The 27,461-nt window shown below is 34.5% G+C and overlaps 1 protein-coding gene across 11 annotated transcripts in view; it reads right to left on the reverse strand.

The window, feature by feature from the left end:
* The window catches only part of Atrnl1 (attractin like 1), an 833,568-nt gene that overhangs the window by 235,574 nt on the left and 570,533 nt on the right, over positions 1-27,461 (reverse strand). For 9 of the 11 annotated variants that reach the window (XM_087185263.1, XM_004838867.4, XM_087185259.1 and 6 more), the window contains one exon: positions 21,455-21,562. In XM_087185263.1, the coding sequence (XP_087041389.1) occupies positions 21,455-21,562 (108 nt within the window). Of the gene's footprint in view, positions 1-11,764; positions 13,573-14,234; positions 19,871-21,454; positions 21,563-27,461 lie in introns of those variants that run through there. The other 2 variants (XM_021253370.2, XM_087185262.1) reach the window with 2 other exon arrangements.

Genomic DNA, 27,461 nt, shown 5'->3' on the forward strand with positions numbered 1-27,461 from the left:
TTGAAAATAATACAAATCTCCCTTAACTGGTGATAAGGTAAATTGTGGTGCATCTATGCAATAAAATAAACTCAGTGATCAAATAAACTACTGATATATGCCGAAAACCACAAGGAAACTTCCAAGGGCGATGATTACATTTATATCTAGATTGAGGTGGTCACTATGAATGCACACATTTGTAAAACTGATGGAATATGAAAGGATTTTTACTTAGATAATCAGATTTTTCAAAGTGTTTATAATCAGAATATATTAATGTTCTGATTAGAAGCATTTAATATAATTTCAAAACTAAAACTGATATTATAACAATTATATTGCCTTAACATTTCACAAATACATAGGAAAATAATAAACAATGTTTGAGTCACATTTTTGTCCATGTTTGACTGAAAACAACTGATGCAGTTACCCGTGTGTATACTCACACCTTATTCAATGTAGAAGACACCAAGTAAAATATTTTTAATTGAACATTAAGGTGGAAATAGGGTTCAAACATTGATTCAACTGTAAAAATAACTTTATTACTAATTATACCAAAATTAAAATTCCTTCGATTAATCAAGGTATTCTGGGATCGCATGATACTTCAGATTTACCATCATGTGCATCAGTTACTAACTAGACTGAGATACAAAAGAAACCATAGAAGCAGGAAAGGCGAATAATTTAAGGGTAAAGGTAATTAATGTCATACTGGGCAGCAGATTCTAAGATATTCTGGAATGTCAATTTTGTCTTAAACATCTTGTGATGTCTGGAATGCTTAGCATAGTGCATTGTGCATTCTTTTGGTAACTTACTGTTGTTAAATAAATAGGGTCATCAAAATTTAATGTGGTTTTAGTAAAATGTTATCTGGAACTACACAAAATTCAGTCTATACAGGCAAAATTATACTGTTTTGCAAATGTACTTTCTAAAAATGCCAAGAATTCCCCCAAACATACAGATGTCAGACTGTATCACTTCAAAGAAAGATTGAAGAGGCTGGGGATTTAGCTCAGTGGCACTGCCTCGCAAGCCCAAGGTCCGGAGTTCGATCCCTGGTACCAAAACAAACAAACAACAACAACAACAACAACAACAAAAATTGAAGAGGCTACAAGTAATATAGAACATTCAAACTGACTCTCCTGACAAGAAACTGTAAGCCAAAAAGTTCTGTAGTTTCAATGATACTCAGTATTTATCCATATTTGCCTCATATTGAGTAAAAACTCACATTACTTTTCCTCTGGAATACATCTTCATGTGTGTTCATGTACATTGTACAGTTTGAACATTTTCAAAAAGATTTCTTTCTTCACCTAAAATCAGTATCTTCTCCAAAGTTTTTTATTGCTGTTTTATTACTAAGTCAGAGACATCATGTGTATAGTCTGATGAATTAAAGTTAAATAAATTTGCAAAACTGAGTGAGTAAAACACAGGTCTATCTAATTGAGAATAATCAATAAGTTAGGCAAATCAGGCAGTATTAACTAATTTATAACTCAAATCTACTGAAGATCTTACACACTGAATTTTCTCCTCATTCTTAAATGAGTTGTTATAAGAGTAGAGACTACGCTCCTGTGTTAATCTCTGTATCCTTAATGCTTAGTGTACAGAAGTACATGGTAAATGTTAGGTTACTAAACAGATAACAAATTAACTAATGAATTTATCACACTTTTTTTTTTGGTACCGGCGATCCAATTCAGGACCTTGTGCTTGAGAGGCAGGTGGCAGAACCACTGAGCTAAATCCCCAGCCCTATCATACCTCTTTACTTTGTGAGCTGTCCATACTACCAGCCACAATCGTCCTCACCACCCACCCACTGGATCCTATCTCCAGGAATTTAAATGAGGTTCTCATAGAGATATCCTAGGCCCTCTCATTAGCTTCATTCTCTATCCTTATCTTACCAGTATCTAACTTTCTGTGAACCCTGCTATTTGCTATCCTTACTCCTGGTTTTACTTTGAAAGAGGTTACAAAATAATTGTCCCCCCTAAAGTTCATGGTCTCTAAATCCCTTTATGTTTTCTCAGTTGCACAGCAATCATTTTTGTCACCTTACGTGAATGCTTCTCATTCATTTTCCCCTTATTCATGCATCCTTTTTTCCCCAAACTTGAAAAGTTAGTTGAATTCTACCACATAGGCACGTTCTTGACAGTCATGAGAATAAGAGGACAAAGACAGAATCAAGTGCAGGGAACAAAGAGTCAAGGGCAGGGATGTTTATTTGATAGGGTGGAGTTATTAGGACAAAATGCAAAGAAGTAGTGTTGGGGGTGCTTAGGGTTTCTTCTAGAGGTGAGAACAAAGAATTGGACAAAACCAGGGCAAAAAGTGGTGAGATTTATATTTTTTAAATTGTTTATCGGTACACTTTAGGTATACAATACAGTTACATTCATCATTGGGATCTTCTACCTTTACATGATGTATCTTGGCTCTTATATTTTCCCCATTCATCTGCTCTCCCTTCACCCCCTCCACCCTTCCCTATTTACAAAGATTTTGTTTCCATTTTTCCCTTTTCTCATGTTTTTTTCTTTTCCCTTCTTTCCTTTCCCCTACCCCTCCCACTTCCCTACTCCTTTAGACATTTTCTTCCTATTTCAATTGCCAATTATATATTTCAGTCCTTATTTACACTTTTAGTTTTTCACACCAGAGAAATTATTCGGTATTTACACATTTGTCCTATTTATTTCACTTAAGAGTATCATCTCAATGTGCATCCATTTAGCTATAAATGTCTCTAGTTTCTCATTCTTTATGGCTTTACTCCATTTTATTAAAAAAAAAAAAAAAAAAAAAAGCACATCTTCTTTATCCAGTCTCCAGTTGATGGGCACTTGGGCTGTTTCAAAGTTTTAGCTATTACAAATTGTGCTGCTATAAACATGGGGGCACATATATTGCTGTGGTATGATGCTTTTAATTCTTTTGGGAAGATACCCAGCAGAGGAATAGCTGGGTCAAATGGGACCTCTAATCCTAGTTTTTTGAGATATCTCCATATTGATTTCCACAGTGGCTGCACCAGTCTGCACTCCCACCAACAGTGGAGAAGGGTTCCTTTCTCCCCACAACCCCGCTAGCATTTGTTGTTGGTTGATTTCTTTCTTTCTTTTTTTTGGTATTGGGGATCGAACTTGGGACCTTGAGCTTGTGAGGCAGGCGGCAGAACCACTGAGCTAAATCCCTGTGGTTAGTTGATTTCTTGATAGCAGCCATTCTTCCTAGGCTGAGGCGGAATCTCAGTATTGTTTTCATCTGCATCTCTGGAATGACCAGTGATGTTGAACAGTTTTTCATATGTTTATTTGCTGCTTTTACTTCTTTGTCTCAGAAATGTCTGTTCATTTCAGATGCCCATTTTTGGATTGGGAGTTTAAATTTGGAAAGCCTGATTTTTAAAAGTTCTTTATATATTTTAGATAGTAGACCTTTGTCTCAGGAACAGCTGGAAAAAATTTTTTCCAACATTGTAGGTTGTCTCTTAGCTCTGTTGGTGGTTTCTCTTGCAGTGCAGAAGCTTTTTAATAAGATGAGATCCCAGTTGTTGATTCTTTGTGCTAGTTCCCATGCTACTGAGGATTTGTTCATAAAGTCTTTTCCTATGCCATTTTACATTTATTAAAGGTATGAAAAGAACCATGCTCTGCAGAGTGAATTTACGGGAAATATAATAGGAAAAAAGTACTCTCAACAATATGAGAGTGGACTGTTGTGAAAGAGAACACAGTGGCACCAAGCTCAATGTCCTTTTGTATTTCCCACTCCATGGCTAGGCTATCCTATGAAAAACGTTATGGAGCTTTCCTGAGAAGACGAGATAGCACTCTCTGACTGGCTCTGCTCTGTGCAGGTGTCCTAGAACTTTGTAATTACCAGGTCAGGTCCACTTCCCCAGCTAGTTTGCCATACTCTAATCTCCTGCCTCAGTAGTGAGATGGGAAGAAATGTACCAGCCCCTGTAGGGTATATTATTATACAGAGGAGTTTGACTTTTTTATTTTTACTATAAAAGATGGAGAGTCACTGAAAAATTTTGAAGAGGGTGATATGAGTAGATCTTTATATTAGAAAGATCACCTTGGTAGCAATGTGGAAAATGACCAGGAAGAAAGTAAAGGCAGGGAAATCAGTGAAGAAGAAAAAGATAAAGGCTTGGAATAGAGGACTAGTTGGAATGAAGTGATGGATTTAAAATACAGTTAGGTACAGAACAGACAGGACTGAATGACTGACAGAAAAATGGAAAATAGAACAGGATATATCTTGGATAAGGGCAAGTGTTTGATCTTAACTATCATGGAATTTAAAATAAGTGTTCTTTATCTTTTCTACTGTTCTTATGCCTTAACCTTAAATACTCAGTGCACTTTTTTCAGGGTATCTTACTTCTAATATTACTATAAAATGATTTAAAAAAATCATGGTGTCAAGGTTAAACTCTTATCACATGAAACTACTCAAAATTTTCTTTAATATTTACCCATCATTTTATTCTCCTTTCTCGTCTTTCAGAATTGATCCATACACTTGTTTTCTTGGTCCTTTTGCTGCTTTCACCTCCCCTGTATCATAACATACATTTTTTTCTCCTTTAGTATTTCTTCTCCTCCCCAGAATCTTCCTCTTGAACCTGCCAGTTTCTTAAATCACTGTCTTATTTCTTTCCTCCCTTTCTTTCTTCCCTTTGTCCCTCCCTCCCTCCCTTCTTGCCTGCCTTCCTTCCTTCCTTCCACATTATCAATTTCAAAATGACTCTTTTATCTTGTTGCTTCCACATTTTTATCTTTAATTCATCCCTCCTTGTCATACTTCTGTCATTCCATAAAAACAACTTCCTCAAAAGTCATCAGTGGCCAGTTCATATCTGCAATTCCAGCTACTCCAGTAGCTGAGGCAGGAGGACTGCAAATTTGAGGAGAGATCTGGAAAACATAGTCATATCCTATTTCAAAATTTAAAAATAAAATTAAATGGACTAGGGCTATAGCTCAAGGAGTGACCCTGGGTTCAATCCCCAGGACTTACAAAAAAAAAAAAAAGGAAAAATGTCATCAACAGTTAGGAGATACTATGACTTCTTTGTGCTCATCTTCATTGACAGCTGTAAAATAGATGACATCTTTTACCTCATCTTCTTGGCATGTCCTCTTTTTCTTAATTCTAATGGTCCACAAGCACCTCCATGAGCATCTATCTCTGCTCTTTCTCATTCTGTCATTTTAACCTTTCTTTCCTTTCATACATCCTATTCTACCAATGCTTCTATGTTCCACTTTTAATTCTTTCCTAATTCAAGAATGCATGACTTCAAGTGTGTATGAAGAATGTACCTATAAAAAAGTCACCTATTTATTCTAAATAATTTTCTTAAAATAAGAAATCTTTATCTTCTAAAGTATTTATTAGGATGAAATGTGGAAACGAGTTTCTTTCTCTCTACTATCAGCTGAAAAATCTCCTGCTTCTGAGGCAGATCTTTCCTGGAGCTGATGGATGACTGACTGCAAACAGGGCTTGCATCTTGTACATGTTCTTCTGGCTGAGGTAATTCAAGCTAAATGCTTCACCTTTTGGCAATTGTACAGACAAAAACAACAGGATGGTAAGGATTTAAAGAGGTTTGTTCGCAAAGAGGTGTAAACACCAAAAGGGAAGTCAATATAGTCCCTAAAAGAGTATGCCTGAACTGTAGCCCCAAAGAGGCTAAAGAAAAAGCAGAATTGGTAGCCTGAGTCCTCCCTGTTCGAGTCCTGTGGAGTATCAAGAGATCAGCAGGGAATTTTTGGTTTGACTATTTCTATTCCAATAGCCCATTGCTTAAAAAAAGAATATCTTCCTCAGCCAGATAATTTGTCACTCCTTGAGAGGATGACAAAACCCAAGTTTGCAAATGGTGACAATGAAAATAACAAGTGAAGGCCAGGGAGAGGAACAGCAACTCAAAGAGACCCTATTCCAAAAAATATTGAATTACTGTGGAAGATAAACTATAGATAGTTTAGATAGAATTCCCCAACCTCAAAATAATCAAATGCTTAACAAAGTACTGTATACTTATTAATACATTATTGAGATTTCAGGCATATGGAACATTCTAAGCCAACCAGCTAAGAATGAAAAGGGGAGCAATGAATAGCAAGCAAACACAAAAGCAGAATATAAGAAACCCACAAGGCAAGAAACCCAAGCTTGATATTCATGTACTATGCCAGGGACATTGGAAGAAGTGGTTAAAAACTAACGGCAGGCTATTGGTTTCTGGCAGAAGTAATCCTCCTTGGAAGATAAAGAAAGTTGAGAGGAAAATTTAAAAAGATAATGACTGAAGTTTTTAGAAGTAAACAAAGACCTGAGTCCTCAAGCATAGGAATCATAAACTATGCCAAGTCATTTAAATACAAATAAATTTATCCTTAAGCAAATCATGAGAAATCTGCAGATCAAAACAAAGAGATTTTGAAAGCCATTGGAGAGAAAAGCTGGTAGCTACAAAAACATAACAATATACAGGTAAAATATTTCTCAGGAGCAAGAATGCAACCCCAAGAGGTCAGAACAATTTTCAGAGAAGCAAAATGTTTTGAGTATGGCCCTTGTACTGCGAAATAATCAGATGCTTAATAAAGTATATTTTAAATACATTTCCTGCATTGTAAATATAAGGAGATTCTCCAAGCGATTGAGCTGAAATTGCAGAGGCAGACAGAATTGTAGGTAGAAGAGACTTTGTTGTTAAAATATATGTGCTAAAAGAAGTTCTTAAAGATAAATAACAGAATATGGAAACATTTTAGAAAAAAGTAAAATAGCAAAAAATAGTAAGTAAATATGTAAGTAAATTTAAATATATATTACTCATGAAAACAATAATGTTTACTTCAAGAGATGACAAAACTCAGAGAACTAAATAAAAATGATGACAGCATTCACTCAAAGAGAAAGAATAATAACATGCATGTCAATTGAAAATAAAAGGAAATGTTAATTTTTAAAAAAAGAAAAAGGGAAAATTGAAAATTCAGACTAAACAGGAAAGTTGGTCTGAAAATATTACCAAAATATAAAAATAATCTGGTTAACAAAAGTAGAGACAATACAAAATTATAAAATCAATATTCAGAAGGGAAAATATTTATGGAAGATTATTTACAAATGTTTAATATATTTGACTTATAAATAAGACAATGAATGTTCCAAAATAAAGATGAAGGATATTAAATGATTCTTTCCACCATTTCCAAGTTTTCTTTAAATAATACAGTATTTCCTATGCAATGAAATTACTATCTATAAAATGCTTTTAAAAAGAAAGAGGACACGAGAATAATGGGCAACAATATTAAAGTCTAGGACAAATATCAGTAGTTAAAAATAATATAAATTATTCAGTTTCTCTAACAATAAGAAATCTGATTTTGAAAGATAACATTTTGTGTATCAAATTAACAGTTGTTTTTAAAATGATAACACTTTTTGATGAGGATGCAAGAAAACAGTATAAATTCTTATACTTTGCTAAAGATAACATGAATAGGATCCTTTATTGAAGGCTAAAAGCATAGTATTTCAAGATTCATAGGTCATAATTTTTGGTATAGCTGTTTTTCTTTTATAAGTTAGGACCAAGAGTTAAATAAAAAAATTAATTATAGTCTTATGTATAATAGTATGAAATTAGATTCAAGTTAATTGAAAATAAAATAAATGAATAAATGGTGGTGTACTACAAAATAATTAAAAAAGAATTTTTACATCAAACTTAGAAGTGGAAAATGTTCTTAACACTGAGAGAAATAAAATACAAAATATTATGTACATATGCTTTCCGTTTTTTCAAAATACACATATGCAAAATAAAAATGTTATTGAAAGGAAATAACACTTCTGATAGTGAATATTTATGGATTGTGGAATTATGGTAAATTTTAAATTTTATTTCTGCATTAACTTTTTTCTATATGAGGACATATCATTTACATAATCATAATATAGTATTACTGGTAAACAGTAATGAAATAATAATGGTAAATATTAATGCAATAATTTTTATATTTATTTTTTATGAGTACATGTTTGCAGGACATGCAGTTTACAATCATATTGGGAAGGGGTACAACATGTTCATTCTTCTTTTAATACTCTTCTCATTTCCTCCTGCTTCCCTCCCTCCTCCTCTCTAAATCCCCTTTCTCCACTTTTGTTGTTGATATCATTAATCTCACACTTACCACATACACTGTTTACCTTCATGAAGGTCATGAGGCTCCTGTGTGTGGCATGCCCTCAGTCTACTTCCTTCCTCTTCCCTTCCCCCTCTCTTCTCGCCCACATTTTCTTGGACTCCTTCCTGTTTGCAAGAGATCTGTCCCTTTGTCTCTTCCTAGCTATCCTTTATTGTGCTCTTTGCATTTTTCCTTACTCAAATGAGAGATGGTATACAGTATTTTAGCCTGTGTGTCTGATTTATTTCACTCAAAATTATATTTTCCAGGTGCATCCATTTTCTGACAAATGTCTCAAATTTGTCCTTCTTTATAACCAAGTAGTATTCCATTATGTGTAGATAATACATTTTCTTTATTCAGTCATCTGTTGATGAATATACAGACTACTTACAGGATTTAGTTACTATGAATTGTGCTGTTATAAATATTAGTTTGCATCTATTGCTGTAGTACAATGTCTTTAGCTCTTTGGGGAAGATATATTAAAGGGGGATAGTTGGGTCATATGGAATTTCTAATTTTAGTTCTTTGAGGAACTTCCACACTGATTTCCACAATGGTTGTACTAGTTTATATTCACATCAACAATGTAGGCAAGTTCCTTTTTCACTGCAGCCACACCAGCAGTAATGCAATCATTTTTTTAAAAAAAATCAAATGTCAAAAAACAGCTACATCACTGAAAAAGAAAAGAAAAGTAAAGAAAAGAGGTCCATCACTGGAACTACTGTATGTGAAGGCAGCAAGGCAGGAATGAGGAGGCACAGGCCCAGTGTAAGGCATGGCAACAGGATGAGGGGAACCTCTAGGAAAAGAGACACTCCCAGTATGGTGAGTCCATCATTGCTGCACACAGAACCAATCAGAAAGGTGCTATTTTCAGTCCTTCATTTGAATTTGGTGCTGTCCACGGAGATCATTCGAGGATTCTTTCTTTAATCCTTCATTTGCATGAGGGCACAATCAATCATATGACACTGTCCTGATCTGCATTTACAGATTTTTTGATAGGGCAGTTTACACACAGTACAATGTCAAGTGAACGTTTGATAGGATGACTGTCCTAATGCCTTATTTGTAAGAGAAGGGGGAAAAAACCCCAAAGTTAGATAAAATAGACTCCTCTCCCTTATCTTTGGGGCTGCTGTGAGCCTTTTCACCCACCCACTCTACCCTGGAGTGTACTTCTTTTCCACCTTCAATGCCTTTTTTGAGTGTTTTGTCCAATTCTGCATTGGGGACACCAAGAATCTGAGAAGCAGCCTTGTGGGACTCAACATCTGGTAACAAATGGCTATGCCCAAGCTCAAAGAACTGGGGTCATGCTGTTCTGGAGGAGAGTCAGTAATGCTCTTAACATGAGACCTGGTTTTTTGTGTCTCACTTAGAATTGAACAATGTGTTTGCTACCTTGTGAAAGAGGTTTCTTACATAATGTGCCAGGCTGAACTATCTCAATAACCACAGAACTGATTTCAATATAATGTAAAAATTAGCACTGTTAGGGCTACTACATGAAAAGCATATTCCAAATTAGATTATTTAGGTCTAAAGGGAATTGAATTCATGAATTCTTCTCATATATTCCAATGTCATTATGAACAAAAAAGACACTCCAAATTTATGATTTTCTTTATATGTAAAAAAATCAAGAAATTACAAATACGTAATATGAAAATTCTAGTATAAAGTGGTTAAAATATATATAGAATACTAATAAAATTATTAATTTAGTCAAAATTAATCACAATGTGTATATGATCTTTAAAATTTTTAGCCTACTTATTATAATGATCAATAAATCCATCTTAAATTACTTTGTTTCTAAAGCAAGTTACAGAGCTCTGATAGTTTATTAGGATAGAAATAACTATAAAAGTTGTTTTATCAGAAACATCTAATTAAAAATAATAGAAAGCTCATGTGCTAAGTTTATTGCAGTTTAGTAAATCATTAATTTCTTTATAATAATAATTTAGATGATAATTGACAACTGCTGAAATTCTTTGATATACTAAGCCTATAACCTTCCCAATGAAAGGATCTATAAGATCAATAATTACCTATGATTATTTGAGTACTTGGAACCAAAAAATACTATAACTCTTTGCTTATAAACAGCATTACAATAACAGAAAAAATTATATAGCCACATGAGGGGTACAGTTGAGTTCTCAGTTTGAACTAAAATCAACATATATAAAGAATGATGAAAGGCAAGAAACCCTTGGGACAGTCTGAAATTCCAAATTCTGGTTCTTGCTCTATTAGTGACTAAAATTGTACCTTGAACAAGAGCCTTGAGGTCATAAAGGCTTGGTTTCCTCAAAAGGAGAAAAAAAGGAAATCTGCTTCAATTATTTTGTAAGACTGACCCAAGGTTCAAATGACATTGAGATAGTATATGCAAATAAATTTTGAAAATCTTGCATTTTAAAACCTACTTAAACATTTCAATTGTTCACATGTACTAGGAAGATCAAATTCAAGCCCTTTACCTTGGCATATATATCTTCATTTACATCACCTAGACTGCTCCCTTTAGAGTGCATTGTTTTTTTTGGTACCAGGGATAGAACTCAGTTCCTTGAGCTTGTGAGGCAAGCGGCAGAGCCACTGAGCTAAATCCTCAGCCCACAGAGTGGATTCTTGATATACACCTAATCACTAATCTTCTAGAATACACCTCAAAGTCATCTATATTTTCTAATAAATTAATTATAGTGGGTTACAAATTAACAGAGTATCCAGTACAATATACATAAGACTTTTTGTGTTCTAATGTCAAAATAGTGATTAGAAACATTCATTTTGAATAAGAGGCAAAAGATTTCAAATATTCAATATATGCCAAGTCAATTTAAGAGACTAAAAATTGGAGACAAAAATTGACATTTTATACTTTCATTTTATTGTCTATTTTATTTTTTCCTTGTGAACTAGTGCTACAATATAATTATAGAAAGGATAATACAGAAAAATAAAAAAGAGTAGACCATATATACAATGTACATCAATATAACTATTAAGCACTTAGTAGAACATATGTTTTTCTCTATTTTATCAAAAGTGAAACCACAATGTACATACCATTTTATAATTTAAATGAACAAAAAATCCTTTATTATTGTTCATTCAAGTGCTTTCTAGTTTTTCAGTATTACAAGTATCAGAGGAAGATAATTGTCTTAATATAAATAAAGGGGCAATCCACTTTCTGGTCCCCCTTCTTCTCTCTTAGAAGCTGTCTTTCTCTTAATAAATTTTGCCTACTCTTAACCTCTGTTGTTCCTGGAATTCATTCTTCGATTTTAAAGAACACAAACTTGCACTTCAGATATCAAGCAGGTTTGGGAGTTTCATCTATTCCACCTGTATCTTTACAGTGGATGAACTTACAATGACACACCATCATCATCCAAACTCCACAGTTTACATCAGGCTTTATTTATTTATTTATGTATTTGTGCATTTATTTAATTTATGTATTTATTTATTTGTTTATTTATTTAATTTATGTATTTATTTATTTGTTTGTTTATTTATTTATTTCTGAGACAAAGTCTTGCTATGGATTCCAGGTGAGCCTTGAATTTACTATGTAGCCCAGGCTGGCCTCCAACTCGTGGTGAGCCTCCCGAGTGCTGGGATCACAGGTGTGCATCCTCAAGCCTGACTAGGATTTGTTCTTGAGGTTGTGATGGTTGACTGTGTCAATTTGACGAGTTTGGTTAAGAGAAGCTTAGCTAAATCGGCTCAGCAATTTCATGCCGTGGGGGCTCTTCCACACCCACCCTAGGGGAGCTCAACCTCCAGATGTTAAAAGGGGGAAATGAGGAAGCATTCAGCTGTTTCTGTTCCTCTGGAGGAGCTCAGGTCTTTGCTTTCCTTCACCTTGGATGTCATCTCCTGCCTTCTAGAACAGACTCTTCAGCTTCCGGTGCAGAACCTTCAGTCTTCTGATGTAGACTCTTCAGCCTTCCACCACAGACCCATCAGTCTCCTGATATGGACTCCAATGGAACATAGCAGTGAGCTCCAGACCTTTGACTAAATCTTTCAGTTCTCCACAGTGCAGACAGACCCTCTGCACTGTTCTATATCTAACTCTGTGGCTGGCCATTGCAAGCCAATCTTGTAAATTGTTGTAAATACTGACTGATACAAGGTTGTACATCCTAAGGATTTAGACAAATATATGGTGACATGTGTCCACCATTATAGTATCATAGAGTTTCACTGCCCTCAAAATCTGCTATGCTATACCCACTCATTCCCTCCCGCCCGTCAGCACTTGCCAATCACTGATCTCACTGTCCCTGTAGTTTCGCCTCTCTCAGAATGTCATACAATTGGACTCATACAACACATGGCCTTTAAAGATAGGTTTCTTTCACTTAGCAATATGCATTTAACCTTTGTCCATGTCCTTTCATGGCTTGAGAGTGCATTCATTTTCATCATTAAATGATACTCCATAGTCTAATATACAAAATTTTATTTATCCATTCACCTATTAAAGAATATCTTGTTTGCCTTCTAGTTTTGGCAATTCTGACTAAAGCTGCTATAAACATTATGATCAGGCTTTTGTATGAATATGTTTTCACCTCATTTGGGTAAATACAAAAGGGCATGTATGGTAAATGTATGTTTAGTTGGGTAGGAAATTCCCAAACTGTCTTCCAAATGGCTGTATTGTTTTGTATTTCCATCATAAATGAATGAGAGTTTCTGTTGCTGTACATTCTCATGAGTATTTGGTGCTGGGCTTTGGATTTTGGCCATTTAAATAGGTGTGTGATAGTATCTTGTGGTTGACTGACTGAGTGATCATAGTACTGAGGCCTGAACATATGGTTACATCCCTAGCCCCCACTCCCTTTTTTGAGACAGGGTCTCCTTTAGTTACTAAATTGTCCAGGCTAGGCTAGAGCTTGTGAGTCTCCTGCCTCAGCCTCCCAGAATGCCAGGACTACAGGCATGTCCCACCACATCCAGCTGCTGGTGGTTCTAATTTTCATTCCCTTAATGGCATATGATGTGGATGATTTTTTATTGGTGTTGTTTATCATCTCACTCTGTCTCTGTCTCTTTTTTTAATATTTGGGCTCAAATGCTTTGTACACACTAGGCAAGCAGTCTACCATTCAGCTATGTCCTCAGCCCTTTTTATTTTATTTTGCAACAAGGTCTCTCTAAACTCCAAGACTGGCCTTGAATTTGTGATCCTCCCACCTCAGCCTTCCAAGTAGCTCCATTACCAGGTTGTGAGATGCTGGGGACTCCTTCTAGAGATTCTTTCTAAGTTCTTCTTGTCCTGAGTAAAGAATGGGACAAAAGAAGCATGAAAGGTAGTGAGGTTTTACACTGCAGGGGGGGTGGTGTGAGACAGTGTCTCACTATACAGCCCAGGCTGGCATCGAATTTTCAGCAATCCTTCTGCTTCAGCCTATTTAGTGCTGGGATTACAGGATTAGGTCACCATGCCCAACCAGGTTTTACATTTATTAAAGGTAGGAAAAGAAACATGCTTTGTGTAGTGAGTGTGGGCCAATTAAAAAGCGCTGGGGATCAAACTCACACACTCTTCAGGGTGACAGCAGACCACTGTGGAAGAGAACACAATGGCCAAGAGTTGAATGGTGACCTTCTTTTGTATCTCCCACCCCTCAGTCAGAGGTCAGGTCTGGAACATCCCATCAGAAACCTGCTTATGTTCTAGGGAGAAGAATTGAAGATAGCCCTTTGATTGGTCCAAGGTACAGGACCTGGGCACATGTCCTGGATTTATGTGATTGACAGGTGACGCCCACTTGCCCAGCTGCTTTGCTGTGTCCTAATCTCCTGCATGTGCCACCATACTCAGCTTTAATGTTCTGTCACTGTAGCAACCCTGCTTTTCTCCCATGAGTGAAAAAATATATGATGAATAAAATATCAAAATTTTAAATAAAGAATAATAATTATAAATAAAAATTGAAACTAAGAATAATATCCCAGAAAAAATTATCAGCGACATGAAGGGGGTCACGAAGGAATACTGTAGCAATTGGAGTGGGGTGTCAACTTGATTGGCTTTGCGATCTATCCAAGGGATTGGTGGAGTACACTTCTGGGTGTATCTGGTTGGGTCATGGAGGCATGTCTTTGAGGTGTATCTCTGGTTCCTGACTCCTCCCCTGCTCTGCTTCACCACTGCCTTGAACTAAGTATTTGCTCTGCCACACCCTTCTTCCATGATGTTTCTGCTTTGGAACTAGAGGACCATGGACTGAATCTCCTTAAAATGTGAGCCCAACTAAAGCTCTCCTCCTTTAAGTTTTGGGTGTCTGGTATTGTGTCCAGCAACAGTAAAGCTGACTAATACAATTATAAAGCTGCCAACTTCTTCCTCTATTCTTTACCACCCATTTCTGCTCCCCTCAAAAATGAATAGAAAATATATATTTTTATCTTCATCATTTCAACTTAAATAGCTGTGAATAACTTGTGACCAAATAGTATGCTGCACTTTTACTCTGATACTAGATATAAAAAGCTCAGACAATTTAAGTCACTGAAGGGTACCAGGTGATTTTTGCCTCAGTTTCTCATGGCTTCCAGCAGTTATTTAAGCAAAACATATACTGTGCTTTTTGAGAGGATGTACTAAGATAGAATGGGCCTATTTTCTACTACAATGACTCACATATAACTAAAATAGCATGAGAAACTCTAAGCCTATTGTAGTGCCAGAAAAAGACAAAAATATTCCCATATTTCTATCTGGGCTTTACAAACAAAAGACTTTCAAAATCATCATACCTATAATAACCTTAAAATTTGGCCCAGAATCTGACCATTTCTCATGGGTTCCATTACTATCATCCTGGCCTTGTCACCATTATCGCCAGCCTGGTTTCTTGCAGCAACCTCCTAATGAGTTTTGGTGCTTCTATCCTTGTCCTTAGCAGCAGAAATGGTAAGCTGATTTCCACATCTGACTTCTACACACTAACGCTTACATCTCTTCACTTGACAGCTTTCCTGGGCTACTAAGAAGTACCTTTCCACTAGCGATGGAAGAGAGCTGAATTATAAATACCCACGTCTATCTGCCCTTGTGTCAAAGAATCTGATACATGCTTTAGCTTGGAACCCAGTGTTTCCCCACTGAGGTTAAATTCAAGTTGTCTACCCTGGTACTGGCCTCCTTCCACTTCCTTTATCTTCCTGCCCTTACCTACCAGCATATTCAGTACCAAATAAGCAAATTTTCCTTTGTCTCACTGTCTGCTTTCAAGGAATCATATGAAGATATCCCTCATCAAACAATCCTCAACCCAACAGGAATAGTGATCTTTTTAAAAGCAAAGTTAGATTACCTCATTCTTCTCTCAAACCCTGAATTTGGCTTTCATTTTCACTCAGAGATGAGTATCCATACCTTTACAATGTTCTATGGGGCCCAGCATCATCTGTCTATACCTGCCCTTCCACACACTATTATTTTTCTGTGGACTTTCCAAGCACACTCAGCTTAGGGCCTCTGTTCTAACTAACTCTCTTTTCTGCAATACTGTTTACATTGAAATCTGTTGCCTTATTAACTGCTTCACCTCTTTCAAGACTTACTCATGTCTCATTTTCTTGGTGTAATCACCCTGACTGCCACCCTATGTAATACAGTGCCCTCTCTCCACTCCTTTAAAAGAAGACCAATAATTTTTTTTCTTTCTTTTTATCTTAAATTCTTTTATTGGTACATTTTAGGTATACAATACATTTACATCATCACTGGGAACTTGTACCTGTACATGATGTATCTTGGTTCTTATTTTTTCCCCATTCCCCTGTCCTCCCTTCAACCCCTAAGACCAATAGTTTTGACCTGTTCTTTCTTTTTCCACTGATATTACCACTGCCTAACATAGTAAATAACTTATTTTCTCATGCTAGAATGTAAACTCCAAGTGGACAGGGTTTTTGTGGTGTTCTCTGATGTTCTTGAAATTCTCAGACAGTACCTGACACATATGAAGCATTCCATGAAACTCTGTGGAACAGCTACTATCAATTCTTGGAAGAAAAATGACAAATATATACTATGGATCACACAACTACCAAAAAATAATCCACAGATAGTTACCATATAACTATAGCATATGAATATCTCTATCTATCTATCTATCTATCTATCTATCTATCTATCTATCTATCTCTCTCTCTCTTACATAACAGCAATAACTAGCTAACCCATAGCTTTGTCTTAAAGTAAAACACTGAATTTGAAGGAAAACCTACCAAAAAAGCTTTTAAATTACATTGACTTTTAGATTCAAATAAACCTTTAATGTAAGTCTTGGCTTCAAAATTTGCCATGTAATCAAAACAATAAACCACATCATACCTTGTATATAAAAAGATTAGGGGCAGGTTTCAATGATCTGTAACAATGGAAAATAAATCTCATGTGTGTGCATACACATGTATTTATATATGTGTGTATGCATATATAACAGTTAGATAACTTTCAATTAGTAGTAAATATTGCAGAATGCATAGCAAAGGGAAAAACAAAATATAATTTTAAACATTATAGTTCTACCTCTATTATTTTTTAAACGATGTCAAAAGAAGAAATAATCCATTAGCTACTGAGTTTACTTTGATGTTTAATTTTAACAGGAAGAAGTAAACAACCAGTTTAAGCTCCAAAAATATCTACTGAACTGATTTATTTTAAACATTCTAAATTTCCATTAACTTGACATCACTGGACATGTATAGACGTAGGGTTATTTACCAAGATGAAGGAAATCTGATGTTGAATTTAGAATCTTGAGCATGGAGCACAAAGATACTCAATTGACAAAATTACTACCTTAATAAAGGAAATTTTAAACAATACATATAGTCACCCAGATTAATGTACAGAATCAATGAAATCTTTATCAAAACACTGAGAGAAATTCAGAAACTTACCCTAAAATTCATATAAAAATGTAAAGTATCAGAAGAGCCGAAACAATCTTTAAAAAATAAAGTTGGACATTATGCATTTCCCTACTCCAAAATTTACTACATAATTTACTACAAGACTTACTACATATTCTAAAACTTACTAGTTTAAATATTGGATTTGTCCTAAATATAGGAATTGTCCACATTTATGGTCAATTTTCAGGGATAATAGACCATTTGGTAGAGCAAAAATAGTCTTTTCAACAAATAGTGAATAGTTTTTAAATGTTACAATAATCCAACACTTAAGTATATAAGCAAAAGAAATCACCAGACAAGAATTTCTACCTAAAAAGTGAGAACAACCCAAATGCCCATCAACTGATGATTGTGTGAAAAAAACATGGTGTGTGTATGCAATGGAGCTTCATTTTGCAGTAAAATAATAAAGTACTAAGACATGCTACAACATGGATGAAGTCTGCAGACATGCTAAGTGAAAGAAGCTGATCACAAAAGACTACACATTATGATTCTATTTACATGAATGCTAAAATAGTAAAAGTTATAAGGACAGAAAGTAGGTTGTGCTTGCTGAGGGACAGGGGCAAGGGAGGGGAGGTGTGCGGGAGAATGGCAGTAAGTGCTAACTGCCGTGGGTTTCTTTGAGAGATGATGGAATGTTCTAAAAGGGATTTTGGTGATGACTGTACAATGCTGTGTATACACTAAAGACATCACTAAAATGTGTATTCTAAGTGGGTTAAGTATATGTTATCGAATTATATACTTTAAGCAAGTGAACTGCATGTTATTAAATTATATATTTTAAATGAATGAACTATGTTGAATGAATTATATTTCAGTAAATCTTTTTTATTAAATGTTATACATTAATAACCCACACTTGACTCCCAGATAAAAAGAGCTTTGCTCAATGACAGATTGCATGAAATTTTTTTTTCTTTAAAATCTTGATCTTGAGTTTCTGAAAAGTGGTGGTGAGAAAGAAATACAAAAATGCCAATCATTCAGAGAACTGACTAATAATAGAAGAAAAATGACAAAAATCTCAATGTTAAAACAATGCTTTGAGGGACAGAAAACACATGCATAAAAGGTCTTGCAGCCAACAAAATAGAAAACAAAAGTCATCTGTTCCCTTCCCTAAATTTAAACCTGGAGATGACATACAAGAAACAGGGATGTTGATGAATTCAGAGATAGAGTCAGTATTTATAATTCATGCAAAATCTTTAAGAAAAAACTTATAAAGACAGGAAGTGATTAGGCAAGATACCCTGTATTAGGAGAGGGACAGAGTCGTGTTTTCTGAATTGATTAATATTTACCCTAGCTTCTGTGGGGCAGAAAAGCAGCAGAACCTGCCCAGTACCAGCCCAAGGCTGCAGACTAATGACAGCATTATCCTAGACCTCAGTTTGGGTGAGGAATCTAACAGCCATACATGCAGACAGCTGCACAACTCCCGCTAAGCATTCAGTTCTGCCCACCCCAACTGCTGACTTGGCAATTAGATCAGTTTATGTGCATAGCTTCTAACTTGGCAAGAAAGTAGAATATGCATATTTTGAGCCACTGAAGCAAAATTTATGAACACTGAGAAACATGAGAAATTTCTGAGATTCAAAAAAGATAATTGAGATCATTTACAACGGGCAAAGAATCAAATGGATATCAGACATAGGACAAGAAAGTATTATTTTGAAAGTTTTGAAGAAGAAAACTTTGAAGCTAACATTTTACATATAACTGAGTTATTTACATGTAAAAAGCAAATAAATATATTGGTAGACATTAAATCGCTCAAAGAGAAAGCCACATAAAATTTCTGGTTAAAGAATTTTCCTGGATGGTTTGTACTAGTGAGAAAAGAAAGAAATGCATGCACAAACAACCAGAAATGAAAAGGAAAAGATATCCATAGTTATTCATGTATGCCATAGTAAAGAAATGGTATCTGTATCAAAAATTACAAGTATCAATTTCGAATATATATCAATAAGGTCTAAACACTGCTAGAGAAAAATAACCATTACTATGATCATGGTAAGTGTTACGGTTTATATGTAGAATAGCCCCCAAAGCCTCCTGTGTTCAGAAGGTGGTTGGATCACTGGGTGCTGTACTCATCAGGAGATTCACCCAGTGGTGAGTTCAAAGGCTGAATGCAATGCTGGGAAGTGGCCCTGCTCAGAAGGGGTGGGTCTTTGAGGGTGTCATCTGGAGGGTATATCTCCTTCTCCAGCTCTTCCTCTCCTCTGCTTCCTGACTGTCCTGATGTGAGTAGCTTTCCTCCACACATCACTCAGTTTCTGCCTTGGAGCCAGCAGACTATGGACTGAAACTTCTACAAATCATGAGCCCAAATGAGGCTCTCCTTTGAATTACTGGTCTTGGCTATTGTGTCTCATCAATGAGAAAGTGACTAAGGCAATACGTGAAGGGTACTGTTGTGAAACATAGAAACAGAATATGAAGTGCCAAATTTAGTAGACAAAAATCAATTTATGTTCCAGAAGCTGTGAAAAGAAGAGTAATTTTTGTCAGTGCAAACACCAATCAAATGACAGACTTACAGGGTGAATGGAAAAATAAAGAGGTAACAGTCTTCTCCATAAGGAACAGACATAATGCAGGATACAGAGAAACTGCAAATAGAGTAGTGAAAGTACTTACTACCAGGCTAATACAAGTTAACATAAAGTAGGAGTAGATATTTCTAAACTCTACAAAATAAAATGTAAACATTTTAAAAATCACATAGAAGGAAACAAAAATTTGGAAAAAAATACAAGAAGAAGATACAATGATTGTGAACACATGTAAGCCTAACAATATATCCTTGAACACTATCAGGGAGAAAGTGAAAAACTGAGTTGAAATATGTATGTATTTAATTCCATGTGTTTGTTTCCAAGTTCTTTGATTATGCCTTTTCCTCTTTGCCTATGCATGAATTACTTATATTCATCTTCCTATTGTTATTTGACTTTTAGCCCTGTTTGAAACTATTTTAAACAAATGGAGAGAAAAGAGAACTTGGATTCAAATAGTCCAGGTGTTTTGTTTGATAAAAGTTTTATACTAACATTATTTGAAACAAGGAGCCAAAAGAAATCACAGAATTTGATGTAGCTTTTATTTACTCATCCTGTCTTTTTTTGAATGCCTCTTCAAGTAATGGAAGACAGAGACATACATTTCCTAATTGTTCTAAGCTTCCACTGCAAACTGTCATCTAGGATAGCAAAAAGTCAAATACACAAAAGCTAAACACACACAAAAATATTTTATTCCCTCTAAAAACCAGCACTTTGTATAGAATACATGAGATATAATTTAGTTTCATATTTTCAAAATAACCAAAAATGCTATAGAAAGAGTCAAGTATATTTCTACCTATATTCTGAGGAGAGTCTATTTTTATATTTCCTGCTTTACTTAAAGAAAAGCAAATTCTGAAAATAGCAACATATAATTATCCAAAAATTAGCATTTTTAAAAAAGGAAATGAAATATTTCATTTCTAGAATTTTTTATTTTTTTACTTAAACATCGCACTATACATAAAATAACAAATATACATTTAAATTAATCATAATCTGTGAATTTTTCCTCTTTAGGGTTATTATTTTTAGAAATAATTAGGTTATTATTTTTATCATTTTAGGATTGTAATACCACATACATGGGTACATATGATTTGTTTCATTGTACTTTTTCTGAGCTTGTGACAAAGAAATTTAATAATAGAGCCACTCTCCACAAATGAAAATATTCACTATATTTTACACTTCTCTACATTTAAAAACACAACTGTGCAATTAAAAGGCAACTCACCTCCACCCACCTTTTATGGTAAACTTTGTTAACAATGATAGATCTGAACTGTTAACTAAGGACCTTGGCTACTCCAAGAACTAAATATAGGTGCTTTATTTCTCCCATTATACATATATCTTAAATTCCTTCAGTTCCTATCTGTCAGGGAAAGGCTCCCAGGTGAGGAGTCTGTCACTCTTGCATAGGCTAATAGACTCTCCAGTGGCTTTTGCTGTAGCTCATGTCATACCATTAAAACTATGTGCCTCAAAAATGGCATAACATATGTAGCTGAATCTTGTCAACCCTAGATAATCAGACTCTGTGTGGTTTCACAAGCAGATGCAGATTAGAGAAGCAATATAAATATGCAAATCATAGTGGTCCCCTTTCAGCACCACTGTTCCTACCTCTAATGGCCCTCGCAGGAAGTCTGTTTGTTCAGCTCCTACTTCCAGTGCTACATCAACAGAAGCAAAGGGACGACTGGCCATCTGCTGTCTTTCTCGAAGCAGTTGCTGGAGGGGGTTAAAAATGATTTGTGTTAAAATTGGCTTAAAAGCACATTAAACTCAACAATATCTGGTTTCATTTTCGAACAAACAGACCTGAACATTTAGGAATCATTTCATACACATACACATATCCAAAGAGGTAAAGATAAAAATTACCTTCTTCCTATGGCCTGCATTATCTTTCCACAGAGGCATTAAATGTATAGGGCCTGCAAATAACTTACCCTGACCTCCATCCCACAGGCCCAATCATTGCACTGAAAGGCACTTTGTAAACCTCAGGTGAGAGGGACTACTTAAATAAAAAGTGTGATTTTGATGAGGGCTATGCTAACTTTGCCACTTAAAATAATCCATGCTTTTGTCTTAGCTAAATGAAAATGGTTAAGAAGTGATAATAAAAAGTTGTCGAATGTATTAATAGAGATTAAAGGAACATACACATGCCAAGGCTAGGTTTTGTAACTTGTTGGAATCCCCTATGCAATTTGCAGTGTTTATATCTGCATTCAAAGCCTCTGTGTTCATTATTTAAAATGGGAAATGACTAATGAGTTGCAGAAATTTTTTTCCCCATATTTCTAAAGCACCCCTAGGTATTTGTGCTTTCTCCTTGTGCCTAATCTGGGATTTGCCCAAGCTAAAACCAATAAACTAACAAGTAACAACCAACTACCAAGCTAATTTATATTTCTGTCTTTCTTTGTAATTATAATATTCATTAAGTCATGATAAGAAAAAATTGATGAGCAGTACTAGATATTGCAAATCTTATCCCTTTCATTCTATATAGCTAATAAAATTATTATTAAATATTAAAAGATCATGAGCAATCCAATTAAATACTCTGGCAAATGAGAAGAAAATCATAACATTGAAGAAGGCAGAATCCTTGAACGCAATGAATGGCTTCATTATTTATAGAGATTTTGAAAGATTCAGTAGCGTGAACTTAAAACATTTACAATTGGTCTTTGAATGTGAATGGATGAAACACTGTGATGCATGATTCATATAATTCCCTTGTAGATGATGAAGGAAAAGAAGTCAACACCTAATGGGAGTTATTATTTAACATTTTTAGCATTTGTGACACAGTGGTAACAGTGTTCATGAAGAAAAGATCTAAAATATAATTTAAGGCTCTACCATTATTAAAAGTGAAAATCCATACAACAATGTAGAAGAGAAGTAATGCAATTGTTAATGAATGATAGTTCCAATTCATAAATTATATGTTTCCAGAATTAGTGAATTCATATTAAAAATACACATTCAAAGTCAAAAGTAACTGTGGTCTAAGTTACCAAATTATTCACTTTAATATAAATTCAAAGTTATATTATTGAAAATACAGCTGTTATCAAACAGAATCTGGACTGTCCCTCTCCCAGTAGATCTGAGCAGAATGTTCATGCAAAATACAAAATGATGTTCGTTCAAATGGCAGGTGACACTAAGGGTAGAAAACACCGTGCTCTTTTTCTTTGGTAGAAAATCACACCCACCCACATGCACATGTATCCCTACCTCCCCCAAATATGCAATATGCCATTCCCACGTAATACAAGTAGGTTTGAGAAAAATATAAATTCTAGTTTGTGCTCAAACATAATGTTTTAAAGATTTGTCCTGACAATTTTCTCCAATAACATTAGTTCTCATATTGCAAATGGTATTTCATATAAATAATATTTAAAGACAAATAACTTCTGTTTCTTCATCTTGTCTTCTCCGTTTCCCTCAAAAGAAACCATCTGCAATATATAATTAATAAGTTCTCATTACAGCAAATTTGGATGCAAATTGATAAATACACCAAAATTTACTATTTTGGCAAAGATTTAGTTCCCTGGAATATAATGTATATTGTGACCCTCAATAATTATAGTAAGGATTCAGACATTTTGTTTGTAAAATGGAAAAGTATAGTTAAAGGTTCCAGTTTTTCTGTTGAGCTCTGAGTTTCTATCACATTTTAAAAACTAAATGCTACCTATTGGACTTTCTACAGAGAAGAAAAACATTGTTTTTACTCACACTTTAATACTATAGTTTGTAAAACATGACATGTAACAAAAACAATTAGGGAATAAGATAGGTTATTGGTAATGGGTGCAATTAAGGGACTAGACAAATACATTTATTGGGCCACTCTTGCTGGTACAACTGACTTTCTGATTTGGGAAGTAAGGAAATGTTCTTACTGTGACTCTTAGGAAGGGTGAAGCACTTTCCTGAAATCCTTTCGCTTTGGTGTGATGGCTACTAATTTCCAGCTCTCCACTGTATCTATCAACTGCTCCCTTTCTTGCCAATTTATATCTGAATATATTACTTCAAATTTTTTTCCAGAAGAAAAGGCAATGCCAACAATATGCTTAAGACTTAAATTCTGTCAAAATTTAGAATGGACATGCAGCATAATTAGAAGCCAGTTACTGACATGTAACATAATGAGAAGGATAATATATATATTTGAGTTTAACCCAATGACTTAGAACTCTAAGTCTTAATTTTCTTATCTGTAAAGTGAGGATAATGAAAGTACCCTTCCCAACTCCCTCTCCACCCCTGTATACCTATACCTCTGATGAACTGTTTTAAATCTTAGCTTCTCTACTTACTAGTTTTTGGACCACAATCAAATCACTCAAGCCTTTCCTGTGCACATTTTTTTCTCTATAAAGTGGGGGGAAAAGGTATTGTATTTTAAGTATGTTTCTGGTTTCAGCTTCTAATTTTACTCTAATATGTTGTGAGAGCTTACTTTGCAGGATTTACATTTTTTGGATATGTTAAGGTCTTTACTGTTGGTTTGAGTATGGTCTATTTTGAATTTTTAAATTAATTAATTAATTTCCAGAATAGGAAAACCTATGGAGATGGACAGTAGTTCAGTGGTTGCCTAGATTTAGGGGAAAGGGATTGGGAGATTACAGATAGAGGGTAGAGTGTTCTGATTTGGGATAACAAAAATAATCTAAATTTGATTATGGTCCTAGTTCTACAATTTTTTCAGTATGCTAAAATCTACTGAATCATACACTTTAATTTTGTAAATTCTGTGGTATGTAAATTTTAGCTCAATAAAACTGCTATTTAAAAAAAAAGTAAAATGAGAACAGCAATAATATCTTCAGGTTGAAAGGTTAGGACTAAAGAAATGACGTGCTTGGACCATTCTACACAGGCTGTGACACACAGTGAGCATCCAAGGACTATTCATTGATACATTATTCTGTTGAATTTTCAAGTACTAATTTTTGTCTTTGAAGATTGCACAGTAATTGTCATAGGCCCATGTTTTCACCACCAGTAACACATTTTTTTTTACTAGTTTCCATTTTGCCAAATGTTGCAAACTTACTAGACAGTTGGAAAATGTCACTATTGTAGTAGAACAGACTTAGATGTAAAATACTTTCTGCCATTTATGACCCAGAATGATTAAACATCAACCTGAAAATTAAAAGAAAATATTTAGCACTTTCCCAAGAAATTCTGAAAGTTGATTTATTTTCTGTGATTGTGTTCTTTATATAAGGTTTAACATTTGCACATCCTATGAGAATCCACTAACAGATGTACTATTTTATATCTAATGTGCTACTGTTCTGTTCATCAAAACAATAAAACCAAGAGAACACACTGATCATAATGCAATAGATTATAATCATTCAGGCGTTAAGTGTTATTGTGAAGTAATTTTAAAAATTAGAGATGTTCTAAGTATCATATTTGTTGCCCAAGACAACTGTTTTACTAATCAAAATCTCTTATAAAATATACCATGAAATTAAACATGGTATGAAAATTCACACTTAAATTTAACAATTAGAGTCATTGATTTTATATATATATATGTATATGCAGGTAATTAATTCCATTTAATATTATTAATTCAAATAGTAAATCATTCCCAAAGTTTATATTAGCTACCTTTCCAAATACAGTGTAGAATACAACTCTCTAAGTTTTAGGACAAAAATTCCTAAAAACCCCATATACATACAGAACAAAACAGTAGCTAACTTTGCCCACATCGGCCTATATCTCCTATATCATTCTGTTATGTTTAGCTTCTTTCTATGCCCCTCTCCTTCACCTCCAAAGTCCTACTTCACCACGTTTGAAATGATAAACCTCTCCTCTGAAGTATGTATTATATTAATATGGCACTATTTCCTTACATCACCATGCTTTTCTGAATACCTCTATATGGCAAAAATCTATTTTAGCTGTTTTCTACTCCTCCTACACATTAGTTGATACTGTATAGTATTTAATGAGTTAGCAATGAATGATCCATGAATAAATTAAAGCATTAAAATTTGCTTCATACGAATATAAGTAAAGGCATGTTATCCGAAAATTTATTTTAATTCTGATTAAACTTTAAAAACTATGATATATCCCTTGATATTACAGAACTTACATCTTATCCTCCAAATAGGTAGATAATCACTTTTTGTTTGTTTTGTTTTTTTGGTACCGGGGATCGAACTCAGGTCCTTGTGCTTGCGCAGCAGGCAGAAAAACTACTGAGCTAAATCCCCAGCCCTAGATAATTACTATTTAAAGTAGGTCTATTTTTTGGACCTGTATTGCAAATGAACATCAAGTTTCATATTGCTCCTCATCTACCTTATTTCAATTCTACAAAAGTTATGGAAAATATTCCTATGAAATCACAAAAATGCATTAACATTTCTGATAGAAATCATATTCCTAAGGTTTGGGAAATATATAAAAGAAGTAATTCAAATATTATGTCACTGATCTTGCATTTGCACACTAAAATAAATAAAGTTTATGAATTAGAGATTAAACAACAATTCATGACATAGAGTATTCCTGTTATAAGCACAAATATTTTTAAACATAGAGTAATACAAGTAAACAAATGATTTTGGTTTTTTGGTGATAGGATATGAAGAAAATAAAGAGAAATATAGATATCTTTTAGTATGATCGAATTAGAAAAATATTTTACCCTTTCATTTAATGTCCACAAGGCATAATGCTCAAACTTTTGTTCAGAGTATCAGGAAACTTTGTTTCTCATCTTTCAGTCTAAAGTTAATTATCCTAAATATGATGCTAGTGTCTATGGAAGTGGTTTAGCAAACCATCTTCTTTTAAAGGTTACTTTAAATACTTCTCTCTAGATTTCTACAATCTTTGAACTACTATAAGTGGTATTCTTAGTCTTAAAATAGAGTTGATTGCCTTAAAATGAAAACTTTCGGGCCGGGGATTTAGCCCAGTGGTTCTGTTGCCTGCCTTGCAAGTGCAAGGTCCCGAGTTTGATCCCCGGTACAAAAAAGAGAAAAAGAAAAATTTGACTGGGCCTGGTAGCCCATACCTGTATCAGCACTTGCAAGCCTGAGGCAGGAGCATCACCATGAGTGAAGGCCAGAATGGGCCACATAGTGAGAACTTGTCTCAAGAAAAAAAAATGAAAAATTTCTAGCAGCTTGCTGACAAGTTTTAATCAAGTTTACTGAAAAGAATCACTTTTTAAATTTCTTTGCCAACTGGTATTTTAAAAATATTTGTTCTAACTTGAAAAATAAACCTCAGTGACTATCCAGAATGGCACAGTTTGTTCAGAAGATTTCACTCAAGTCTAAAACATTATTCAAATTTCTTTCACTATTTGAAAGCTAAATGCTGTTCTTGGTTGTCAAATGACCACAGCAGATCTTGTTGGTATGTTATTCAGGGATACAGGGATGTCATTTGAGCAGTACTGTGTCAAAACTCAAACCTGTCTTTTGCTGTCATCAAGCTTCTCAACAGAGAGATGAAGAAAAAGGAAGGACGGAAATGGTGTGTATGCTATGCCATCTATACTCTATACTGATTTTGTCTCTGCAAGCTATCAGCATGATATATT

This window comes from Heterocephalus glaber, unplaced genomic scaffold, assembly GCF_053883595.1.
Source record: "Heterocephalus glaber isolate CG9 unplaced genomic scaffold, H.glaber_assembly_v1.0 deba00001497, whole genome shotgun sequence".
Classification (NCBI taxonomy): Eukaryota; Metazoa; Chordata; class Mammalia; order Rodentia; family Bathyergidae; genus Heterocephalus; species Heterocephalus glaber.